The sequence below is a fragment of the Oncorhynchus keta genome, chromosome 5, assembly GCF_023373465.1.
Source record: "Oncorhynchus keta strain PuntledgeMale-10-30-2019 chromosome 5, Oket_V2, whole genome shotgun sequence".
NCBI lineage: Eukaryota > Metazoa > Chordata > Actinopteri > Salmoniformes > Salmonidae > Oncorhynchus > Oncorhynchus keta.
The window spans coordinates 4,132,074-4,157,547 of NC_068425.1; the positions used below are offsets into that span (position 1 = coordinate 4,132,074).

Sequence of the window (25,474 nt, forward strand, 5' to 3'; positions counted from 1 at the left end):
AGGAAAAAAAGTAAAAACATAGAAAATAATGTATCTTTCGTCTCTCTGTCTCTCTCATAATTTTCCTTCAATTCGCAAGAGGCTGAATGTATCTTACTGGTGGAAGCATCCGAGCATGCGAAACAGTGCCCCTCTGTCTCTGCATGTGTAGGCCATCTATTTGAGGCTGACTGATCCAAAAGAGTATGACATTGTTGCAGACCATAGCATTGAATGCAAAGAAAGCCAACAAGCATTTGGCCTCTTTGATTAAAAAATAATAATAATAATAAAAGCCAATCAGCGTTGAGCTAAACTGAGTGAGCTCAACTGTGAATGGTTCTGGCACACCAACAAACAAAAAAAGTCTCAAGGGAAGCAAGTTTGGATTTGGTGTCACTCCCATCATCACATCGAGAGCATGCGTCATTGACAGAAACAACTTGAATTGTTGCATCTCGTTGTGTTGTTGTCCTCCATTGGCCAGCTAGCTAAAATGGTCCCTTTCCTAAATGAGCCATGGATGGAGATAGGGATTTGGACTTGTGGTTTTACTTAATTCTCCGTACTGGCCAATCATTATAACGGTGATTCTGATTTGACCATTAATTCATACATTGTTGTGCCCCTGTCCTGATAGGATGGAAGTTCAATATGTAGCTAGATGTAGAAGGCTAATGTTAACTTGCTAACATTGCCCATGAAAGGAAGTTAGGCTAGCGAGCATGCATTTTAGCCAGGAAACTTAAGAAAACTAAAACAAAAGCGTGTACTGTATGACAGAGTGATAGTCTGTTTCGTCAACATGAAAGAGAGGAGGATGGCATTGGAGTTTCTCTACAAGTAGGGTGAGTCAATATGTTTTGTCTACTTGCATGAACTTGCACGCACACACACACAGAAATCGGAAACACGGACAGTCACATCATATTTAGCTTACGTTGATTGGACTAAATTGTTTTTGGTATCGTTTAGTTTTTAGTCATTGTATAAGACTAAGCATAGGTGATTTGATGATGTTGAAGTTGAAATTCTGCTGGAATAGTGGAGGCAGTTCTTGTTTTCTTTGTGAATTGCGGTAACTCTCCGTGGTTCTATACTGAACAAAAAAATAAATGCAACATGTAAAGTGTTGGTCCCATGTTTCATGGGCTGAAATAAAAGATCCCAGAAATGTTCCATAAGCACTAAAAGTTTATTTCTTTAAAATGTTGTGCACAAATTTGTTTACATCCCTGTTTGTGAGCATTTCTCCTTTCCCAAGATAATTCATGCACCTGACATGTGTGGCATATCAAGAAGCTGATTAAACAGCATACTTATTACACAGGTGCACCTTGTGCTGGGGAAAATAAAAGGTCACTCTAAAATGTGCAGTTTTGTCACATAACACAATGCCACAGATGTCTAAAGTTTTGAGGGAGCATACAATTGGCATGCTGACTGCAGGAATGTCCACCAGAGCTGTTGCCAGATAATTGAACATTCATTTCTCTACCATTTTAGAGAATTTGGCAGTATGTCCAACCGGCCTCACAACCACAGACTACGTGTATGGTGTCATGTGGGCGAGCGTTTTGCTGATGTCAAGGTTGTGAACAGAGTGCCCCACGGTGGCAGTAGGGTTATGGTACGGGCAGGTATAAGCTAAGGACAACAAACACAATTGCATTTTATCGATGTCAATTTGAATGCTCTTGCCATTCATCTGCCGCCATCACCTCATGTTTCAGCATGATAATGCACAGCCCCATGTCGCAAGGATCTGTACACAATTCCTGGAAGCTGAAAATGTCAGAGTTCTTCCATGACCTTCATTACACACCAGACATGTCACCCATTGATCATGTTTAGGATGCTCTAGATCAAAGTATACAACCGTGTGTTTCAGTTCCCATCAATATCCAGCAACTTCGCACAGGCCACGATCAACAGCCTGATCAACTCTATGCGAAGGAGATGTGTCTGATCCATGCCCCTACCTTTTTTGTGACCAACAGATGTATATCTGTATTCCTAGTCAAGTGAAATGCATAGATTAGGGCCTAATGAAAATATTTAAATTCACTGATTTACTTATATGAACTGTAACTCAGTGAAATCTTTGAAAATGTTGCATGTTGCGTTAATATTTTCGTTCATTTTAAATCAATAGTTGTTTAGTGGTCTGAAAATGTTGGAAACATTAACTTGCTTTACCATGCTGTAGGTCATATAACTTGTTCGTTACATGCAATATGCTTTATGGACTTCGCGTATTTAGACAGTGGTTGTTCTCCGGTTTTCTGATGAAATAAAGGTGTGGTTGAATTTATTCTGCCACTGTGTCTTCTTATTGTCTCGGCCTTCAGGCCTATATTTCACGGTCGTAATGCATATGAATTAACTGATAGGTTATAGAGAAAACAACGCAATTATCAAAACACATAGGTTGTAATGTGGCTTTCTCCCTGGCTTCCCAAGTGATTTTACCCACGCACCACTACTGCCTTCAAGTGAAATTTCCCACTTGGAACTATAGATGCAAACGATAACTCCGGTAGCATGTGCAAAAGCCTAGCCTACCTTCAGACCAAGGTAGGTCGTAGTGGTAACATTGTGGTCAACACAATATGATTGTGTTAGCATATTTAGCCCTGAGTGTCCACTTGTGGAAAATAATCCAACCGCACATTGACAATGGCCGGGATATAGAAAAAAAGTTCCACAGCACTTTTCAATTCACATCACTTTTGATTTAGTTTAATAAAATATATCGACGGAAAGCTTTATAAAGAGGGGCAGAGAGCTGTTACTTGGACCGATTTGCCACATTTGTCCATTTACGCACAATTTCTGTCCTTCGCATCCGAGTGCTGCCGCAGGCTCTTTGATGTTTTGACCAAATCAGATTCACGGAAATAAACACGTCGCACCCGCTGGACAAAGATCAAGGCGCGCTCTTCACTTTCCTCTGGTATTTATTTAGCAAGCATAATAACACAATACTCCCTACAGACTATTACATAAATGTAGCAGCCTAATACACCTAAACATTAGCGACCTTACATGTATTGCGTGGAAGCGAGACAATATTTCAGTCTGATCAACTATAGGCTAGCAGCTGCAAAGTCTAGCCTTCCATGCGCCCTGTCCTTCTGGCCTGAGTAAATTAAGCTGTAACGTTGTGTATGCTTATTTATAACCCATTTGTTTGTGAGAAAATCAGAATGGATCAAATTTGGTTTATAATTCAAACTTGGGCTGACGAGGCAATTAAGCTTTTTTTTATTAACTGGAATGAATCAATAAACACAATAGCTGACAGACTGTGAGTAAATGTTTTATTAGGCCTACAGTTGCATAGGGTAGGACTACACGATGCAAATCAGCATAAGGAAAGCTCCTTGTGTTTTATTGTCCAATCATGTTGCTTTCTCTGTGTACGTGTGTGTGTATAGGACCCCCACTAGTCCTTTAAAATACAATTCAGATATGAGCACCCATGTGACCTGATTAGAAAAACTCTGGTCCCATCACAGCCCATATTAAACATTTCCATCACTGCCCATATTAAACATTTCCATCACTGCCCATATTAAACTTTATTTTTTTTTACAAGTGATGAATCATGTCCTACCGCATAAGGCATTGCACTTTAGGTGGTTAGGTTACCAGAGCAAGAAAAACTACCGGCCCCATAATTGTTTTTTTTTCACCACACCACTCTGGACCTGTGGTGCCACCTCTGTGCTCAATAGTTAGTCCTAAACTTTTTTTAAATCACCACCGTTGGTTTTGACTCGAGCGCTGTCATGTCTTTTGCCTCTCGTTTTTCAGCTATTTGTGTCGGACTGCTGATAGGCTACAATTAGCTTACACCTGCAAGTCATTTCGGTTAATGACGATTCCGTTGCCTTGTAGGGCCGCAACAGCCGATGGATGCGCCTTGTCCTTTTCCTATTAGTTCCTTTGGACTTTCAGTTTTGGAGAGGGATATTTTGTTGCCTGCAAATTGCTGGTAATTATACTGTTGGAATGAAAGCTTTATTTAACAAGCTACGTCCCAAATTACCTTTAATTGACATGGCCATTTTATAAAATCATTGTCAATGTTAAAATAGTACCCTCTAGTGCTTTTCCAGATGTTTTAGGGTAAAATACATGACCCTTTCTTATGTGAGATGTTAGTTTTATTATTGCGCCGTAGAAGTCCTTTTTTTTTTTTACACTTTTGGCATATTTTGATATTAACTTTAATAATAATAATAATAATAGCCTACTACTACTACTAATAATAATAATAATAATAATATTAAGAATAGTAATAATTATAAACTCATATCTAACCGAAATTATATGTCTTTGCATCAAATATTTAAATCACACACACATATATATATATATATATATATAATATGTGTGGTTTAAATATTTGATGCAAAGACATCATTTCGGTTAGGCATGAGTTTATAATTATTACTTATCAGGTGAAATGTAAACGTTTGAATTTAACTTAGATTGCTTTGTAACTCATGGGGACGGGATTAGGCATTTTCATGCTCAAACTCATTTCGTAAAAATAGATATTATTGCAGTGCATAGTTGACCACTAAGGATTTATTTGGAACTGAACTGCATACAAAATACAGATCCACATAGGCCTCCAAGCAAAATCCATGTAGTCATTTGTCCAATAAATTGTAAGGCAAAACCTCGGATGAAATCCAAACAAAAGACCTTTAAACGGCCATTTCAAAAACTGAAAAGTCTCTAATGTGATAGCTGGGGCTTGGAGCTATATTTAAAAGGGATAGGCTACGCGGTTCATGTACAAGAGGAGAGCGTACAGAATTCCATTCCATTGTCCCATATCCTATCACATCATTTGAGTTCTCGGCGTAGATTCCTGGTGATGGCTTGGATACCAGTGTCCGAAATTGTTCATGTATCCACCGGAGTGCGCAGGCGTCCCCTTATTTGCCATGGAAACGTCCCAAAGTGGCGGCATCCCCGGGGAACACGGAGACCCGGATGACCCAGCGTGCAGATGCTCTCCCTCCGGTCCGCCCGTGCCATGCTTCATGATCTTCTTGTACTTGGAGCGTTTGTTCTGGAACCATATCTTAACCTGCAACAATAAATACAATTTAGTATATTAAGCCTGCAATTAGGCTATTATTGTAATCGTTATCATCATTGATAAGCTATTATTATTACTATTAGTCTACTCAGTACTCACTATAATAATAATAATAATACATTATAATATCCATGGCCTCATTGTTGTTATTGTCAATATAATTGTTTTTGGATAATATTGTTATGCACCTTTGCCTGTTGCCAGCATGCTGGCAAATTGAGCGTGAAATTATTAAAATTATAACTGTAGGCTATATGACTGCATTGTTAGCACCAAGGAATAACACAAATATTTTCCATATGAGAACAATACGTTGGACTAAAAACAGAACATTCACAAGAAAGACAAAATAAAGCTGGTGGGTGGGTTCAGGTTGCCAGGAGAATTAATTGTAAACCCCACTACAGACCACTCAAGCAATACGTTTGGCATTCCTTCATTGCAGGCTTTTCCCCATTATACGAACAATACAGGGAATTTACAGAGATATTTTGATATGGAGAGAGCCTGTTGAGACGTTTATGTAACCGCAACACCCACAGCGTGGTAAAAGCAGCTCTAGTAAAATCTAATTATGAATTACAATTGATTGTGGAGATGAGTGGAAAACGCGGCTCAGATAGCCCACATTTCACAAAGGCTCGTAAATGGACCAAAATAAGAGATCTGCCCAAGAGTGTCACCCCAAACACGCTGATGACAGAATTATTGTTGTTGTGATGTCTTGAATTAATTACATTTACAGTTCATTCGGAAAGTATTCAGGCCCCTTCCCTTTTCCACATGTTGTTACTTTACAGCCTTATTCTAAAATTGATTGAATTGTTTTTTTCCTCATCAATCTATACACGACACCCCATAATAATTTGGAAAGGCACACACCTGTCTACATAAGGTCCCACAGTTGACAATGCATGTCAGAGTAAAAACCAAGCCATATGAGGTCGAAGTAATTGTCAGTAGAGCTCCGAGACTGGATTGTGTCAAGGCACAGATCTGGGGAAGGGTACAAGAAAATGTCTGCAGCATTGAAAGTCTCCAGAACACAGTGGCCTCCATCAATGTTAAATGGAAGTTTGGAACCACCAAGACTCTTCCTAGAGCTGGCCGCATGGCTACACTGAGCAATCTGGGGAGAAGGGCCTTGGTCAGGGAGGTGACTAAGAACCTGACGGTCACTCTGACAGAGCTCCAGAGTTCCTCTGTGGAGATGGGAGAACCTCCCAGAAGGACAACCATCTCTGCAGCACTCCACCAATCAGCCCTTTATGGTATAGTGGCCAGACGGAAGCAATTCCTTAGTAAAACACATATGACAGCCTGCTTGGAATTTGTCAAAAGACACCTAAAGAACTCTCAGACCATGAGAAACAAGATTCTCTGGTCTGATTAAACCAAGATTAAACTCTTTGGCCTGAATGCCAAGCGTCACATCTGGAGAAAACCTGGCACCACCACCAGCATGGAGGTAGCAGCATCATGTGGCAGGGACTGGGAGACTAGTCAGGATCAAGGGAAACATGAACGGAGCAAAGTACAGAGAGATCCCCGATGAAAACCTGCTCCAGAGCGTTCAGGACCTCAGACTGTGGTTCACCTTCCAACAGGACAATGACCCTAAGCACACAGCCAAGACAACGCAGGAGTGGCTTCGTGGCAAGTCTCTGAATGTCTTTGAGTGGTCCAGCCAGAGCCCGGATTGAACCTGATCGCAAATCTCTGGAAAGACCTGAAAATAGATGACAGATCTTGAGAGGATCTGCATAGAAGAATGGGAGAAAATGCCCAAATACAGGTGTGCCAAGATTGTAGCGTATACACAAGAATACTCAAGGCTGTAATCACTGCCAAAGGTGCTTCAACAAAGTACTGAGTAAAGGGTCTGAATACCTATGAAAATGTGATATTTGGAATACATTTGCAAAATTTCTAAAAACATGTTTTTGCTTTGTCATTATGGGGTACTGTGTGTAGATTCATGAGAGGGGAAAAACAATTGAATCCATTTTAGAATAAGGCTGTAACGTAACAAAATGTGGAACAAGTCAAGGGATCTGAATACTTTCCAAATGCACTGTTATTAAGGGGGACCTGCAGGTTTTTAATCACTTTCAGAGATGGGACCAAGTCACTATTATACGAGTCACAAGCATGTCTAAAGTCATAATGTTTTAGTCTCAAGTCAAGTCCCAAGTAGAATGTGGTCAAGACACGAGTCCAAGTCGTGCATTCTAAGACCAAAACAAGTCGAGATGAGTCAGAAGTTTTAAAGCCAAGTAAAAAATATATATACATGCAACCTGTTCAACTACAAATCTTTGTCTATTTATTGAGGCTACCAGACAGCTTTTTTCATTATTTTGTCTACAACATATTTTTATTAGCATATGTAATTGTAAAATATGGACCTTGTAGCTGTGGTAAGGGCATGAAATCAGCTGATGGCAAGGCAGGTTGATGTGCTCAGAGTGTCGGTTTTATTAGGTCTTGGTGATCCAATGGTGAAAGTGCCATATCGTATAAAATATACAAGTAGATTTATCAAATATACACAGGCAACAGCCCAAAAGAAATAGCCTCTGTACCAGGCTTAACCTGTCCTATCTGAATAGACACCCATTGAGAAACAAATCAAATCTGTCTAACAGGAGTTCAAACCGGTAGGCCTACCTAATATAAACACTTAGCCCCCAGGACCATACAATTAGCCTACCCAATTGGCAAGAGGCTGAATGCATCTCGAGGGGGAAAGCATCCGAGTGAGCGAAACAGCACCCCTCTGTCTCTCTTACATGTAGGCCATCTATATCTGATGCTGTCTGGTCCAAACGAGTATGACATTGTTGCCGCCCGCAGCATTGAAGGCAAGGGAAGCCAGTGAGCATCTGGCCAATCAGCGGTGAGCTAAACTGAGCGAGTTCAACTGTGAATGGTCCTGGCGCACCAACAAAAAAGTGTCAAGGGAAGCCAGCTATCAAATCCCATTGAGAGCATATGTCATTGACAGAAAAACTTGAATTGTTGTGTTGTTGTCCTTCGGTGGCCGGCTAGCTAAAATTGTCCCTTTCCTAAATTAGCTATGGATGGAGATATGGATTTGGACTTGTGGTTTTACTTAATTCTCCGTACTGGCCAATCATTATAATGGTCGATTCTGATCCGACCATTAATTCATACATTGTTGTGCCCCTGGCCTGAGAGGATGAAAGTTCATTATGTAGCTAGATGTAGAAGGCTAATGTTAACTAGCTAACGATGCCCATGAATGGATGTTAGGCTAGCGAGCATGCATTTTAGCCAGGTAGCCTAGGACAATAGACCGTTCCCTCAACATGAAAGAGAGGAGGATGTCATTGGCGTTTCTTTACAAGTAGGTTGAGTCAACATGTTTTTCAAGTTGGGGGGGGTTGGCTTCCCCAGTGATTGCTGGGGTTCCCTACTGCCTGCTGGCCTGATTTCAATCCTCTCTTCCTACAATTTCACGTTTGCACTGCACCCAATCCTATAGCTGTACATCAAATCATCAATCTGTTCGCTTGCACACCTTGCCTGTGTTGATTGACAGTTTTCTGGTCCAATCAGAGTGCCGAGTGTGCGTTTCACTAGCCAATCTTTTGCAGTTTTCCTTTGCAAGGGCGATGCTGCGGCTATTTTCTCTGCATAATTCACGTAGAATCTGTGCCACAAAATTAGTGGCAAAACATCACAAAACCTGTCCAGATAATTTCAAGTCATCAGTCTCAAGTCAAAGTCTAGTCCCGAGTCTTGAGGCTCCAAGTCCAAGTCAAGTCTCAAGTTATTTCATTTTCTTTCAAGTCAAGTCTCAAGCCATCAAATTTGTGACTCAAGTCAGACTCGACTCCAAGTTAAGTGACTCGAGTAGTTCAAGTCATGTGACTCGAGTAGTCCAAGTCATGTAACTGAAGTCCACAACTCTGCTAACTTTTACGTTGTTTTCTCTGCCTTTAGCTTACACATGCTCAGTTCTGATGAACATGAAAAAAAAGAGTAGGGCCATGGTGAATAACCAACATATTTCACTCCCATAAACTCCCATAGGCCTAAACATAATAATGTGGGCACGCCTAGAAGTGTTCAAATCAGTATATTAATAATAATTGTGTGTCACATTCAATGCCAGCAAGGGAATTAACAGTTCATGCAGATGTCACAAAAACCAAGTCTCACATAAATCATTTTCAATGACAGAACGCTACTATTGTCTTTCAAGTCTTAATGTCACATGCACAAGTACAGTGAAACGCCTTACTTGCAAACTTAAACCCAACAATGGAATAATCAATAATAATATAATAATAGAAGAAGAAAAAAATCACAAGAAATAAGAAGACATGTGAACTACGTCCTCATAACTTTGCAGGTTGGGAAGGAGGGGGTGGGGGTCTGCAAATACATCTAAGACCTCCAAAAACACTGATATTCAAAAGGGGGACATCCTTAAATTAGCTGTTGAAACTATAACAAAGTGATTTCCCCACCCGTTTTGTTAAAAAGCTGAAGGATGGGTCTGGAGAAACGCAACCACTATCAACTTCATAGACAGTGCAATGGGCGCAAGGATTGACCAACCATGATATCAACATTTGAACCATGTTCTGAGGCTAAATAGTGTTAGTTACATTTACTTTGTTTACAACCATTGGAGTAAAACAAGCTTATATTTTGGGTTCTTATGGGGTACGACTGTTTAACTAAGTTCATGAAGCATTTATGAGTTATATTCTTCAAGAATCAATAGGTACACATCATGAATTTATAAATCCAAAAGTGATATAGCGATTGCTGATTACCCCTTTAATGCCGAATTGGATTGAACTTTAAGTATGAATGAATTTGACCCTAACGTCAATCAACAGCATGCTAATGTAAGTAGCTGTTCCTATGATAATTGGAAGTATTAGATTTCAACAGCAACACTCAGCTGACAAGAGCTTTCAGTCTGAAATGTTTGGTAACTAGGTAGTTCAAGAAATCACGCCAGAAAATCCTGTCCCACATATCTAACTAAATCTCAGTGTGTGTACCGTACAACTTAGGGAAACCACTCTCCCTAGTTAAATGTGTGGTGACTGGCGAGCGGTGGTCAGTGTTTCTGGTGCAAAAAGGTCTAATCTGCCAGGTGGTTGCTGCTCATAGAAGGCGGGAAGACACAAGTGATTCCAACAAAGCAATGTTCGATCCCAATTATCTATACTTAGCTCCCTCATCAATATGACCTTATCAATATGACCCTCATCAATATGACCTTATCAATATGACCTTATCAGTATGACCTTATCAATATGACCTTATCAATATGACCTTATCAATATGACCTTATTAATATGACCTTATCAATATGACCTTATCAATATGACCCTCATCAATATGACCTTATCAATATGACCTTATCAATATGACCTTATCAATAGCTCCCTAATCAATCATTCCTGCTTCCACCCAGGTAACATAATATCAGAGAGGTTCCGAGAAGTGCTTCTTCATATTTAGCATATACATACACTGAGTATACCAAACATTAAGAACACCTTCCTAATATTGAATTGCCCTCCTTTTGCCCTCAGAACAGCCTCAATTCGTCAGGGCATGGACTCTACAAGGTGTCGAAAGCGTTCGACAGGGACGTTGGCCTATGTTGACACCAATGCTTTCCTCAGTGTCAAGTTTGCTGTATGTCCTTTGGGTGGTGGACCATTCTTGATACACAGAGCAGGTTTTCTTAATGTTTTGTATACTCAGTGTATAAAGGTGTCCTTTATATACTAGAAATATCATGTCTCTAAAGTCCCAATTGATGCAACATTCAGATGCATGTATACACAATAATCTCTCCAACTAGATTTGGAAAAGTATTGTTTTCAAGAAAAAAAGTCCTGGCTTGATGTGATCTATATGTCTTTGAAACCATAAAGTCAAGTGTCTGTGAATGGGAGGGTCACAATACTGTAGTTCTATATGTCTTTGAAACCGTAAAGTCAAGTGTCTGTGAATGGGAGGGTCACAACACTGCAGTTCTATATGTCTTTGAAACCGTAAAGTCAAGTGTCTGTGAATGGGAGGGTCACAACACTGCAGTTCTATATGTCTTTGAAACCGTAAAGTCAAGTGTCTGTGAATGGGAGGGTCACAACACTGCAGTTCTATATGTCTTTGAAACCGTAAAGTCAAGTGTCTGTGAATGGGAGGGTCACAACACTGCAGTTCTATATGTCTTTGAAACCGTAAAGTCAAGTGTCTGTGAATGGGAGGGTCACAACACTGCAGTTCTATATGTCTTTGAAACCGTAAAGTCAAGTGTCTGTGAATGGGAGGGTCACAACACTGCAGTTCTATATGTCTTTGAAACCGTAAAGTCAAGTGTCTGTGAATGGGAGGGTCACAACACTGTAGTTCTATATGTCAGTAAGCTCTATAGTTGAGGGTGATTTCATCCATTTAAGGATTCCACATTAAACCAATTAATGTAATAGCACATCTGGCATAACCCAGCAGAAATTAGCTCCACAAAAACAAAAAGCCACAGTGTAATGCCATCCACTTGAAAAGGCTCTGGAGGACATTAGTTATCTGACACCCTCAGTTACAAAGATGTCGGCTGCTGATGTCATATGTATAAAGGGCTCATCTTGCAGAAAGTCCCCTGTTGACGCTTTCTCAGATATCGGTCGTGTAGCACTTACATGGGATTACTAAGGCCCTCCTCTCTTAGCAGCGCATCACGGCCTCTACAGGTTCAGAAGGGTCTCTTGCCACCGAGGATCAATGAATGCATTTCATATCTGTCCATACGCCAAAAACTATACTCCAATTGATGTATAGCAGCATTGAGAGTACATATTCCCTTTTGGATTCGCCAGTATGTATTTTTTTAAAGTCCCCAGGCAAACGTAGTGAGGGAGATCTCTAGATTTAAAGAAATATAGAATGATTACCTGGCTGAAAGCAATAAGCTCTCCCAAATAGAAAATGATGTTGTCCTACCAAAGTCTGTACTTTCTCTGCAGTTATTTTTCTCTCGTTTTGGGAATCCCAAAACTTCATGGGACTCACAATATTTATATAAAACGTGACGCGATAACTCGCTAAGCTCTCTTCCTCTATTCCTTCTGACAGACAAAATGGCTGCGGTCGTTCCAGCCCTCTCCCTTCTTCTTCCCTTGCCAGACAGAGATTGGTGAGAAGCGAGGAGTTAGTTGCAAAAGGAACCCATTGGCTGAGAGACTGAGGCCTTAATACTGAAGCAAGACGGCTAAAGGAGACCACTGAGCTCAGGGCCCGTATTCATTAAGCGTCTCAGAGTACAGGAGTGCTGATCTAGAATCAGGTTCCCCCCCTGTCTATAATCGTATTTATTATGATCTAAAAAGCTAAATGTATCCTAGATCAGCACTCCTACTCTGAGACTCGGGCCAGTAAGCCTAGACCTGGACTAAAAAGCATGCTCAATTGAGAATCACCATTGAAACTGTTTTTTTTTTTTTAGTCCAGGACAATGCTTAACATGTGTCCAGGAAACCGGTCCATAGTGAATACAGGCCCAGATGAGTAAGTAAGTAATAGTAGGAGATGGATAACACAGTAGTAAGACAAGTAATACAGGAGGGTGATACACCCTGCTCTTCTGCTGCCTCGCCTCCCTGCCAACTGGGAACTGCCTTGCCAGCTGAAGCCAAGGGCATTCATGTTGCATTCAAATATTCATGAAAGTGTGTGTGCCACACACTGATGAGGGGAAACAATATCAGTTACAGGCCGTTAGAGTCGACTAACACCTCCGTGAACATGGCAGGACATCACACCCAAAGCAAGTTAATACCCCCGCACATTGACACATTGACTCTGTACCGGTATCCCCTGTATATAGCCCTGCTATAGTTATTTACTTCTGCTCTTTAATTATTTGTTATTCTTATCTCTTACTTTTTTTATGGGATCTTCTTAAAACTGCATTGTTGGTTAAGGGCTTGTAAGTAAGTATTTCACTGTAAGGTCGACTACACCTGTTGTATTCAAGCGCATGTGACAAATACAAATGGATTTGATTTGACCTCGGAACCTAATGTTGCAGCGTTTTCTCCTCTTTGCTAAATAATAAAGCATCGAAAGGGTCAACACTTCAACTACTTTGAGTGGGAATTCTCAAAGCCTTAAATTTACATACCTCCATAACATTAGGCTCCAGTCTCATTTTTGATGAGACATTTGGCCTTTCTTAACAGTATCTAACATGGCACTTATGCATATAGTGTTGTAGCCCAGATGGAAAGAATAGGTGTGCCTTTGAGAATGGGTACGCACAGCATTTTGACTAAACTTCTCACCACCTTGTGAGATGAGACGCTTACAAAAGAGGGACATGTTGCCCGACTCAAGTAAACAATAGGCTATAGGAATTTGCGTAATGCGTGTACATGTATTCCAGTCGAACTATTGAGACCTATACAGACCACATTTTAAAAAAAAAATACTTCCACCAAAATTGTTTTGTGTTGAAGAGTCTCTTGTAATAAACACCTTATTGAACAGTTATATCAGTAAAAATAACGGAAATAGACTATTAAAATGGGCCCAAAATAGAGAAATATGTACCTGTGTTTGAGTTAGTCCCAATTTTGCCGCCAAATCGGCACGCTCAGGTAGCGCAAGGTATTGGGTTTGCTGGAATCTCTGGTTGAGCGCCTGCAGTTGTAAGCTTGAGTAGATGGTCCGAGGTTTTCGGATCTTCTTCCCTTTTCCGTTCAGTCGAATTTCTCCATTCTCGATCACCGTGGTCGGCTTCTCAAGCTCTTCAAAGGGATGAAGAAGAAAAAGTTGTATTTTATTTCACCGGGAAGTCCAATTGAGGTCAGAAATGTTGGAATTATAATAACAATATTAACAACAACACCATCAATAATAATAATAATGATCATCATAATAATCATACATTTACTGAATAATACATGTTTAATTTAAGCCATTTAATTTGCCCCCAAAGGGCTCAACTTTTCTTTTCTACCTCATGTTGCAAAAGAGGTCATTGAGCATGAGGAATATAATGACTGCATATTGCTCCCCATTATCCCCATTGTTATGAAGATTGCACATACCAACTAGTGCTTAGGGAAACAGCTGCGTTAGGCCCCACAAGGTGTTCATAGTAACATGACACTGTATGAATCCATCCTTATAATACAACCAGTGTAATAGCGTTAGGAGATTGATCTTTCATCTGCTTCACTTTTTGTTTTACAGGGGCATAAGATTTAGATTTGATTCGCTAAGTTGAACAATAATTGCAGATAATTTTGGTAGGTGGTAGGTAGTCCAGCGGCTAAGGGAGTTGGACCTGTGGCCAAAAGACGGCCGGTTTGAATCCCGGGCCAGGCGTTGGGAAAATTTATCTGGCAAGTGAACTACTGCTGGGTTCACATCCTTAAGACATTCCCCTATTGTTGGGTGGCTTGGGCCCTTGAACAAGGCTCTTAACCCCACAACATACAGGGGTGACCCGGTGCTCGTCTCAACTGTATGTGTGATTTGTCCGGTGCTCGTCTCAACTGTATGTGTGATTTGTCCGGTGCTCGTCTCAACTGTATGTGTGATTTGTCCGGTGCTCGTCTCAACTGTATGTGTGATTTGTCCGGTGCTCGTCTCAACTGTATGTGTGATTTGTCCGGTGCTCGTCTCAACTGTATGTGTGATTTGTCCGGTGCTCGTCTCAACTGTATGTGTGATTTGTCCGGTGCTCGTCTCAACTGTATGTGTGATTTGTCCGGTGCTCGTCTCAACTGTATGTGTGATTTGTCCGGTGCTTGTCTCAACTGTATGTGTGATTTGTGCTGTCTGGGGCAGTTGAGAATGAGCAGAAGACATATTTCTGCTGTTTGCTGTAACTAATGGGAAATAAAGTTGTATTGTATTATTGAGTTAAATAAGTTGCATTGGAAATGTTGAATCTTGATGGTCCCTTTTCTATTCTAAGCCTGCCATTCAAATAGCGAATAATAAACAAACTCATAGGCCTTACATCATATGCTACTGCACAGCCAATTCTCCAGTGTTAATAAATCAACACTGGTCTAGTGTTTATACAGGCCCACACTTTTCAGTGTTAAATTAACAACTGTGTTTGTTCGTGACAGAGACATGGTTGTTGTTGCAGTCTTTTTGTTTTTGTTCTGTGGCCTTCACCAAAGAAGATCCAAAGCGAATATGATTCAAATGTCATTCTTCAACTAAATACAAGTATTTAGTAAGGACTTATTTTGGGGGCTTAATTTTGCCTTATTACAGTGGCCTGAAACTCGTGGTTTGCAGGCCTGCGAGTCACTTTATGATGGCTTGCAAAGTGATGTGTAATTCCTAATGTAATCGAACCAGAGTGGTGATAGCCAACATTTGGAATTTATATTAACCCGCAACCTGCATTTAGAATGATGACAGGTCAGGTAGAAGAAGATATAAGTCTACCTAAACCATATAAACTGGAACAACCATTTCAGTAACCGGTGAAAAAAGTCCAAGTAACAGATTTGATTCGTTTAGGAATGTTGTATTTATATTTCAGTAGCATAAGATTAATTCATCAATCAATGTACATGCAAAAACATAGATATTAAAACAAACTATTCTAAAAAAATCTACCTGCAATACAGCATGCTGGGAAATATGATACTGATGGGTGTGGTTTTGGTTTAACACTGGTTATTAACTCCAACACTTGTACACCAATGAGTGTTGATTTATCACCTGAATCAACACTAGAAATGTTATACTGAAAAATCAACACTATAGGTAACACTGGCCAATTTGCTGTGTGACTGTGCAGAAACTGTTATTTTGTTTTGCTCCACCAGCTTCAAACAGCTGTAAAACTGTATTTTTTGTAATTGAAAATATATTTCAGTTTGACAACAGATGCCACTCCAGGTGAGAAATCAATCAATCAAACACTATTATTCCACTATTAGCGACAGATATATTATGGAAATTCTGAAATTACAATGCGAAAATAAATAAAAAATAGCACCTTTAAAACCACTAAAATTAATATTGGCCTGCTAATAGCGTTCCAAAAATAATTGCAACATACAAATGGTCATCATTGATTATATAACATTTGTTACTATTGTTTCCGTTATTATTATTAGGCCATTATCTTGTTATTGTTGGAATTAAACTCACAATTTCATGGTTATATTATCATAATAATAATAATAATACATTGTTCAGAGCTAAGACCGGTTTTTAATGAGAACTAAGAATAACATAATGAATCTGTTAATGCTCAAGAGGACTGCAATGTTTATATTATCTGGGGCCTTAAATACTTCTTGACTTTCCAACATGCCCATCGCACGAAATTTCTGTAAGATAGCCACACAAACCCTTTCCTAATACGCGGGTGAAAAGTTTAACTTTTCAATGTCTGGAGAGAGTTGATAAACATGGCAATTGCCAACCGTCCAGTGGAGATATCACAGTCAGTCAACGATAGATGGATGACATCCCTGACGATTATCAGGTATTTAATGATGTAATATATAATATATAAATATAAATAGACTGCTAAACCCCTAAGCGAACTCACTCATCATAATTGCATTTTTTTTTGAGAGGAGTAGGCCTATTGGTTGATATTCCTATCTGAATGTTTTCGAGCTTTTAGTTCCAAACAGATTCACACTCCAAATAGGACTAGCCATTATAAACAATTTGATTTTAAGTAAAAACCTAGAGACAGGGTTATTTTGATCATTGACAGTAGGCTACGTGGAATTAATGCTGTAATGCATTTTGTTTAACGTTTTAATCAAAATTACGAGGTATAACGATGAGGCTCTTTCGTGTAGTCCTATGCGGGTATCTGTATGCTAAAATATCAATGAAGTAATGTAGGATCACAAAAGCAATAACGTCATCAAAGACAAATGGTTTTCAGATTACATGTTTTGTCTGGACCCTGTGCTTTGTGGGAGACCACAAGACAAAATGTAAAGTGGCTCGGTTTTTTCCTCCCATGTCGGCTGCATGTGTATCGTCATAGAGAGTAAGCTAGGCTAATTACTGTGCTAATCAACCGACCTGTCTTGCGGCCCAATAATATAAATGCAAATTGACCAGTAGTAAGTAGTCTAGCCTTAGGTCTTATCAGGGTAGCCTAGTGGTTAGAGTGTTGGACTAGTAATCGGAAGGTTGCGAGTTCAAACCCCCGAGCTGACAAGGTACAAATCTGTCGTTCTGCCCCTGAACAGGCAGTTAAACCACTGTTCCCAGGCCGTCATCGAAAATAAGAATGTGTTCTTAACTGACTTGCCTGGTTAAATAAAGGTAAAATAAAAAAATAAAAATCATCCGTCCTAATATCGGATTAGACTAATAATTGCAATGGCGAAATAGGCTACATATAGCCCTAGGTATTGTGAAATCGTATGAAAATAGATTCTCATATCAATTTGAGACGAGAACAGTACCTTGCTTTATCCGTGCATACATCTCGAGGTTCAGTAGCCTGTCAACTATTGACCATTAAAATTATGTATTATATTCAATCGTGCTCATGTGTTATAGACTACATATGTGACATTGGAACATCCTATTTATTGATAACACCTTTAGGTCCGAGCACTGTTTGCGTAATGCTGCTTGCTATAGGTTAGGAATTCCCTATATTTCATTAGTGGTTTATTTGCAGGTTTATGATTGGGTTTAGGTAGGCTATATAAGTGCCCGATTCTAATTTTAGAAGTCAATCGCGTTCGTATAGCCTTCGTCACTGTAACCGCATTTTGAAAATGGCAACAAACATTGAACTAACTCCAAAATGTCAACACGGATGTTTTTAAAAACGTACCTGTGTCCTCTATTCTCGTGTGTCCCAGACCGTTGTTGTGGCTACTGTGCTGGTATGGCAGGTAGGCACTTGGGTGGTGTGCGCTTACGGTGCTGTGGTAAGGATAGGCTAGCGGGCGGCCATAAGATGACGCACTGGAAGAAAAGGGGCTATCGTGCTGCGAGGGTCCGACGGGATGCAAGCCGTGCACTGGATAGTGGTTGTGGGACAAGCCGGGGGAGTGCTGCTGGTGGCCGGGATAGCCGTGTCCGAACTCCAAAAATGCCGATTTGGAGGGATCAGAAGCAACCAGACTGTCCGACAATGAACTCATAGTCATTATTGAGCGGGGGTCCATAAACTCGAGGCGCAGTTAAGGGCACCATAGAGTGCTACAGATGGGACCGATGCATATCCACTGAGTAGGCAAGTTATGCTACCTAAAAAAACAAAACCAATACTAATAGCACGAAGCGACTAGGTTATTTCCTAAATCCTTCCGTTTGTCTCCAAATTCTAAATTACGCAGTCCCTTTATTTTATCGTCTCTAAAAAGAGAACAGGAAAACCTGCACTGTTTCTCAGAACACTTTGTGCATATGGTTTAGACTTGTTGCTGCCTCGCTTGGCATACACAAGCGCGCCTGCTCATTGGTTGCGGTGGCTAATCATGTCATCCTGCCTCGAGGCCAAACCATATTTAACTTGATTAATACAAGCTACATGAAGTCGGTCTTCCAGTTTGGGCAGCAGTGACATGTCAATGCAGCAGAATTTGGAAACCATTTATGCTGAATGAGAAGATAGGCCTACTGTAACAGATATTAACTAGGCTAATTTAATGTCAAGCATGTTTAGATTTTGTTATGTAGCCTTTTAGCGTTTGCAAAGATGGTCAACAAACTTGACAACTTGCCAGTGATGTTTTTACGTGAGGACAAATCTTTTGCGCACAAGTTATGCCATAGGATAATCAATTATTATATATGTACACAGGCCTAATTAATACGCGATACACATAGCTACATTACAATACTATACATTACATTTCCATCTGGCGCAAATGCGTGATTTAGCCTACGCATGACTAGACTCAAGCGAGGGCACAGAAGCACAACATAGTGGCTATTATACTGTTGTAAATGTGACTTTATCAAAACAGTCAGATGCATCAAGATAAAACAGAACACAAACGCCCCCCCTACACACACACACACACACACTCTCCCAGCACCTGTATAACTCACAACACACACGAATCATGTTTTTCTTTAAACAAAAATGCACCAAATGGGAAACTCTTCTTTAGGACTTTGTACTTGGTGAGAGGACGAGTTGTAATTACTGATAGTTTCTGGAGAAGGAGGGGAGGCTGCCCCTAGCTATCAATCTTGTCCGTGATGAAAGAAGACGTTCACATTCGACTGTAAACCATTACATAGTCGGTCATGTGTAATCTATGTCTGTAGGTTGCAGACAGATGGGTGACAATAAATATCAACTTGAATGCACGCCGGCCCGGGCCCAGCGCATGACAGATGTGGCGCCGAAGACGCTCGAAATCATTAGGCCTAAATGGCACATTCAGACTCGTCACTTTATGTAATTCAGTCACAAGTCTAAATGTCACAGGTTGCTGTTAACCTGTAGGCATAGAGCTTATGCCAGAGCTCTAGCCGATGCCACTTTGGTAAAAATTGAGCAACGCGCGGAAGATAACGTTTCAGGACTGAGACTCCCTGAATAATTATGATAGCCTAACAATTAGGTCCACACACTAGCCTACACAGTAATACTGAAACAAAAATAATACTGTTGTCGTTATGGTGAAACATTAATCCCCATATAGTAGGCCATGTAATCATGTTCCAACGCCTGCTATTCGGAGGAATTAAATTGGCCTATCCCATAATAATGGGTTATATTTATTTAAAATAATATTGAAAACATTTATTCTATAACGAATTGTATTTCATTTTTTGTTTTTAATGAAAAAATTATTAACTAGGCAAGTCAGTTAATTAAGAACAAATTCCTATTTACAAAAGGCCTCCTGCGGGGACAGGGCTGATATTAAGAAAATACATTTAAAAAGTTATATAGGACAAACACACATCACGACAAGAGAGACAACACAACACTACATAAAGATAGACCGAAGACAACATAGCACGGCAGCAACACATGACAACACAGCATGGAAGCAACTTAACATGACAACAACTTGGTAGCAACACAACATGGTAGCAGCACAAAACATGGTACAACCAATTATTGGGCACAGACAACAGCACGAAGGGCAAGAAGGTAGAGACAACAATACATCACGCAAATCAGCCTCAACTGTCAGTAAGAGTGTCCGTGATTGAGTCTTTGAATGAAGAGATTGAGATAAAACTGTCCAGTTTGAGCGTTTGTTGCAGCTCGTCCCAGTCGCTAGCTGCAGCGAACTCAAAAAGACGAGCGACCCAGGGATGTGTGTGCTTTGGGGACAATTAACAGAATGTGACTGGCAGAACGGGTGTTGTATGTGGAATATGAGGGCTGCGGTAGATATCTCAGATAGGGGGGAGTGAAGCCTGAGGGTTAAATAAGCATCAACCAGTGGGTCTTGCGACGGGTATATAGAGATGACCAGTTTACAGAGGAGTATAGAGTGCAGTGATGTGTCCTGGTGGCACATTGGTGCATTGCAGCATTGGTGACAAATCTGATGGCCGAATGGTAAAGAACATCTAGCCAAATGTTGGCATATTACTTGGTTCACCATATTCATATTTGTGTAACACAATCATCAAGTTTTTTTTCAATACATGAAAATGCAAAAAGGCAACAGCAGTATTGTATGATAACATGTTAGGTGCCTACCTGTTTTAGGAGGATACACATGCAGTGTAGGCTTAAGGTGCGCGATGGCAAAATAATTACAGAGGTTAAGTTAAGTCACACAACAGAAAAAAAAGCAACGAACTAAAACACTTTGAAGTGAAAACAAATCCCAATATCCACTTGGCTGGCAAGGGGCCAACAATGCAACCACGTTACCATGCAATGCAATGAGCCAACACGTTTGCACATTTAGTTTCACCAAATGTCCATTTGTAGCCTATATTAGAATTGGAACCCAAGGGAAAGCATAACTCGATAGGCTACATACAGTTTTACAATCCCCAAACGTGTCAATTTAGTGCAAATAAAGAAAAAATATGAACAACAAGGGTATTTTATTATTTGCCGGCGGCAGTTCGCCCTACCCTGTTGTTAATCTTGCTCTTTGAACGCCTGTCGCTGTCTTTTGAAGGGAGCCACAGCGCCAACTCGATATTGGAATATTCAGCAAGAATGCACTGTGCAGTCAGTCCCCAGGTAGAATTTAGACCTGTAGCGTGCATGTCTTGTTGCAACTTTAAATCGACAACATCCCTTCCATTATCAGTAGAATATTTAAACATCTTTCATGAAGTTTTAGACCTTAAAGTACTGTCCTTTAGTGTTTACTTGGATTATTGCACAAATCAAGAATATGTTTGGTCTATAGACACGATGTCCTGTTGTTGTAAATCGCATAGGCCAAATTTAGGCTAATTGATTCTATCAGTTGGGATGCAGTCGTTGTATAGGCTATTGCAAAAAAAGCTAGGTCTATATAGCCTACTGAAAATAATTACAGTCTGAACATACATATGTATCTTCTGAAGGTAAGACGTAACAGGTTCCATTGAGACATTCACACTGTACTTTTATCCCTGTGCTGAGTGCCAAGAAAAAACACAGTATTGTCTCTCTCGACTTTAGAAGTACGCGTTTGTTGTCTTCTGCCGAATGACCCTTCTTATTACGCCAAAATAATGACGTGTCGAGAATGATAGATTCCTGCGCTTTCATCTCGCGCCAACATTCTTCGGCGCTCTGATTTCACCTCTGTAATCTTCGGGAACGCCCTCCCCCTCGCATGAACCATGTCATTTTACCTCTATGTTGCCAGTTCTTGGGTTCTTATCCAAGACGGGCCGGAAGGTTAATTGAATTACACTGGGACCATGCTCACTGTGCCAATAGCGTTGAAAAAATACGTAGTAATTCTTGTCACATTTATAATACAATGTTTGGCTGTAAAATGTCATTTTGGGGGGTTCAATGTGTTGATGTGTATGTCACCCCTAAACCTTGAACCCCCCCCTTAGTAACATGTCCATCACCACATCATGCTAATCTTGAAGTCTAGCATGGATAGATGCACAATATAAAATAGAAATGTCTTGAGTCATGATATATTAGTCTCCTATGAGTTTGAGTTGAAATCATGGGTTCACACATTGTGACACATCTTGTGTGTCAGTCTGTTCATCAGCCTCAAACTTAAGGCCATTGGGGATAGACTGAATCTACACTGACATTTTGTCACAAAGCTGTCTTCATATCTAATCATTAAAACAGTATTCTTATTTTGTTTGGCAGGGCCTCCACAGATTCTGTAAGGCCGTGGCTCTGAATTAGCATACCACCCCACTCGTCTCCGTGTGGCACAGTATACATCAACCACAGGTCATCAATCACCATGCACAAACTCAAGAATTTAACAGCATATGCTATTCACTGGCATTGTGAAAGTTAGAATGTAATTTGCCACAGGGTAACAAACTAAATGTATTAAAGGTGACTTGTCTTGTACACCCTAAGAGCATGGAATAGATATCACTCTTTGGTTGACAGGCAAACCACTGACTTGTAAGTAGAGTTCAGGTTGTAGATTCAAGACGGCAGTGTCCCACCGCGTTCAGTTCTAGGCCTATTTTCTGTTTAGCTGTTCCCCAGGGTCATGTCATTAGCTGGTATATAATATCTCTATTCTAATGTTGCTGATGATGCACAAATCTCCTCGACTCAGGGATGAATGACACTACCAATGTTCCTCAACTCAACAGTATGAAAACTGTTCTTTCTTATATAGATGTACATTTCAGTCATTTAGCAGATGCTCTAATCCAGAACGATTTACAGTTAGTTCAAATACCTAACAGAGGTAGTGATGAGGATTGGAGGAATTGATGAGAGTGAGATTAAATTGAGAGTACCAGTCAAAAGTAGTTTGGACACACCTACTCAATCAAGTTTTTACTATATTCTACATTGTAGAATAATAGTGAAGACATCAACACTATGAAATAACACATATGGAATCATGTAGTAACCAAAAAAGTGTTAAACAAATTAAAATATATTTTATATTTTAGGTTCTTCAAAGTAGCCACCCTTTGCCTTGATGACAGCTTTGGACACCCTTGGCATTCTCTCAACCAGCTTCACCTTTAATGCTTTTCCAACAATCTTGTAGGAGTTCCCACATATGCTGAGCACCTGTTGGCTGCTTTTCCTTCACTATGCGGTGCAAATCATCCCAAACCATCTCAATTGGGTTGAGGTTGGGTGATTGTGGAGGCCATCTGGTACACCACTCCATCACTCTCCTTGGTCAAATAGCCCTTACACAACCTGGAGGTGTGTTGGGTCATTGTCCTGTTGAAAAACAAATGGTAGTCCCACTAAGTGGAAACCAGATGGTATGGCATATCAATGCAGAATGTTGTAGTAGCCATGCTGGTTAATCGTTCCTTTAATTCTAATTAAATCACTGGTAATGTCAACAGTAAAGCACATGCACACTATCACACCTCCACATCCAGGCTTCACGGTGGAAACCACACATGCAAAGATAATCTGTTCACCTACTCTGCGTCTCACAAAAACATGCTGGCTGGAACCAAAAATCTCAAATTTGGACTCATCAGACCAAAGGACAGATTTCCACCGGTCTAATGTCCATTGCCCGTTTCTTGGCCCAAGTAAGTCTCTTCTTATTATTGATATCCTTTCGTAGTGGTTTCTTTGCAGCAATTCAACCATGAAGTCCTGATTCACGTAGTCTCCTCTGAACAGTTGATATTGGGCTGCAATTTCTGAAGCTGGTAACTCTAATGAACTTATCCTCTGCAGCAGAAGTAACTCTGGGTCTTCCTTTCCTGTGACGCTCCTCAAGAGAGCCAGTTTCATCATAGGGCTTGATGGTTTTTCCGGCTGCACTTGAAGAAACTTTCAAAGTTCTTGAAATGTTCTCGGATTGACTGATCTTCATGACTTAAAGTAATGATGGACTGTTGTTTCTATTTGCTTATTTGAGCGGTTCTTGCCATAATATGGATTTGGTCTTTTACCAAATAAAGCTATCCTCTGTATACTACCCCTATCTTGTCACAACACAACTGATTGGCTCAAACACATAAAGAAGTAAAGCAATTCCACAAATTAACAAGGCACACCTGTTAATTGAAATGCATTCCAGGTGACTACCTAATGCAGCTGGTTGAGAGAATGCCAAGTGTGTGCAGAGCTGTCATCAAGGCAGCGGGTGGCAACTTTGAAGAATGTCAAATATATTTTTATTTTGTTTCACACTTTTTTTGGTTACTACATGATTCCATGTGTGTTATTTCATGGTTTTGATGTCTTCACTATTATTATACAATGTAGAAAATAGTAAAAATAAAGAAAATCCCTTGAATGAGTACGTGTGTCCAAACTTTTGTACTGGTACTGTATGTCCAATGAAAGGCTACAGATTGAGGGATGAACAGGAAAAATGTTCTAATGACGGAGGGATGGACGTTGCTGAGAATCCAGTGATAGCAGGGTTACCAAACTGGTGACATGGCACCAAGCAATTGTTTTGGGGTATGCATAGGTAGCTAGGTGGAGTTGTGGACGCTTGTCATAGCTGTGCAAGGTGAGGGACAGATGAGAGAGAGCGAGCAAGGGAGGCTCAGCCTCTCTTTAAGACTGTAATTATGTGTGCATTATGGAGGAGAACAAAGCCAGGCCCTGCAGCCATGGAGCAGGGATGTGCCCTTACTGTGGCTTTTATTCACACTGGGGGAAAAAAGTTAATAACAATACTTCTCAACTCAGCCCAGACTGCTTGGCGTCTCCCCTCCCACGTGTGTGTGTGTGTGTGTGTGTGTGTGTGTGTGTGTGTGTGTGTGTGTGTGTGTGTGTGTGTGTGTGTGTGTGTGTGTGTGTGTGTGTGTGTGTGTGTGTGTGTGTGTGTGTGTGTGTGTGTGTGTGTGCGTGTCCGGAGCACATATGTTGCGAAGAAAGCGCTACACTTTACAGTATACAGTCTTCATACACAATTGGAGTCAGTCTGAGAGAAAGAGGTTGGATTACATTGCATTATAAATTTAGACCTGGATATCATTTCCGTTCGGTTTAAGGTTTTGACCCAATCTCAGGTCTATTCTGGGATGGAATTAATCGCTGTTTTAAAATGTGTGATCTCCAACATGGTTTAGCCACAAGTGGCCAATTATAAGCTTTGTTTGACGCAATTGATAATGAAGTTGAATAAAATAGATGAAACATTGGAGCTCCTCGGGGCTCCTCTCTACCAAGGCAAATGTAACATGAGACTAATACTTGTGCCATATAGAGTAATCAGCCACAGCCTGGCCATGACCACAATGGTGTTACAGAATGAGGCCCCC

At 40.4% G+C, this 25,474-nt stretch overlaps 1 protein-coding gene across 1 annotated transcript; it reads right to left on the reverse strand.

Moving 5' to 3' along the window:
- Positions 1–1,155: 1,155 nt before the first annotated feature.
- On the reverse strand, positions 1,156–18,545 carry LOC118384334 (homeobox protein Dlx4a-like). Its single transcript, XM_035770756.2, has 3 exons — positions 17,958–18,545; positions 13,712–13,908; positions 1,156–5,089 (listed from the first exon to the last, which is right to left on the reverse strand). The coding sequence occupies exons 1-3, from the start codon at positions 18,292–18,294 to the stop codon at positions 4,838–4,840; spliced, it is 786 nt and encodes a 261-aa protein (XP_035626649.1). The 5' UTR covers positions 18,295–18,545; the 3' UTR covers positions 1,156–4,837.
- Between the last annotated feature and the right edge of the window lie 6,929 nt (positions 18,546–25,474).

Excerpts from the sequence above, each read along its gene's own strand:
- LOC118384334 (XM_035770756.2), bottom strand. The coding sequence starts at position 18,294 with ATGGACCCCCGCTCAATAATGACTATGAGTTCATTGTCGGACAGTCTG. Across the intron at positions 13,909-17,957 it reads CACGAGAATAGAGGACACAG|AGCTTGAGAAGCCGACCACG; the intron begins GTACGTTTTTAA and ends ATCCCTTTGAAG. Across the intron at positions 5,090-13,711 it reads TGGGACTAACTCAAACACAG|GTTAAGATATGGTTCCAGAA; the intron begins GTACATATTTCT and ends TTATTGTTGCAG.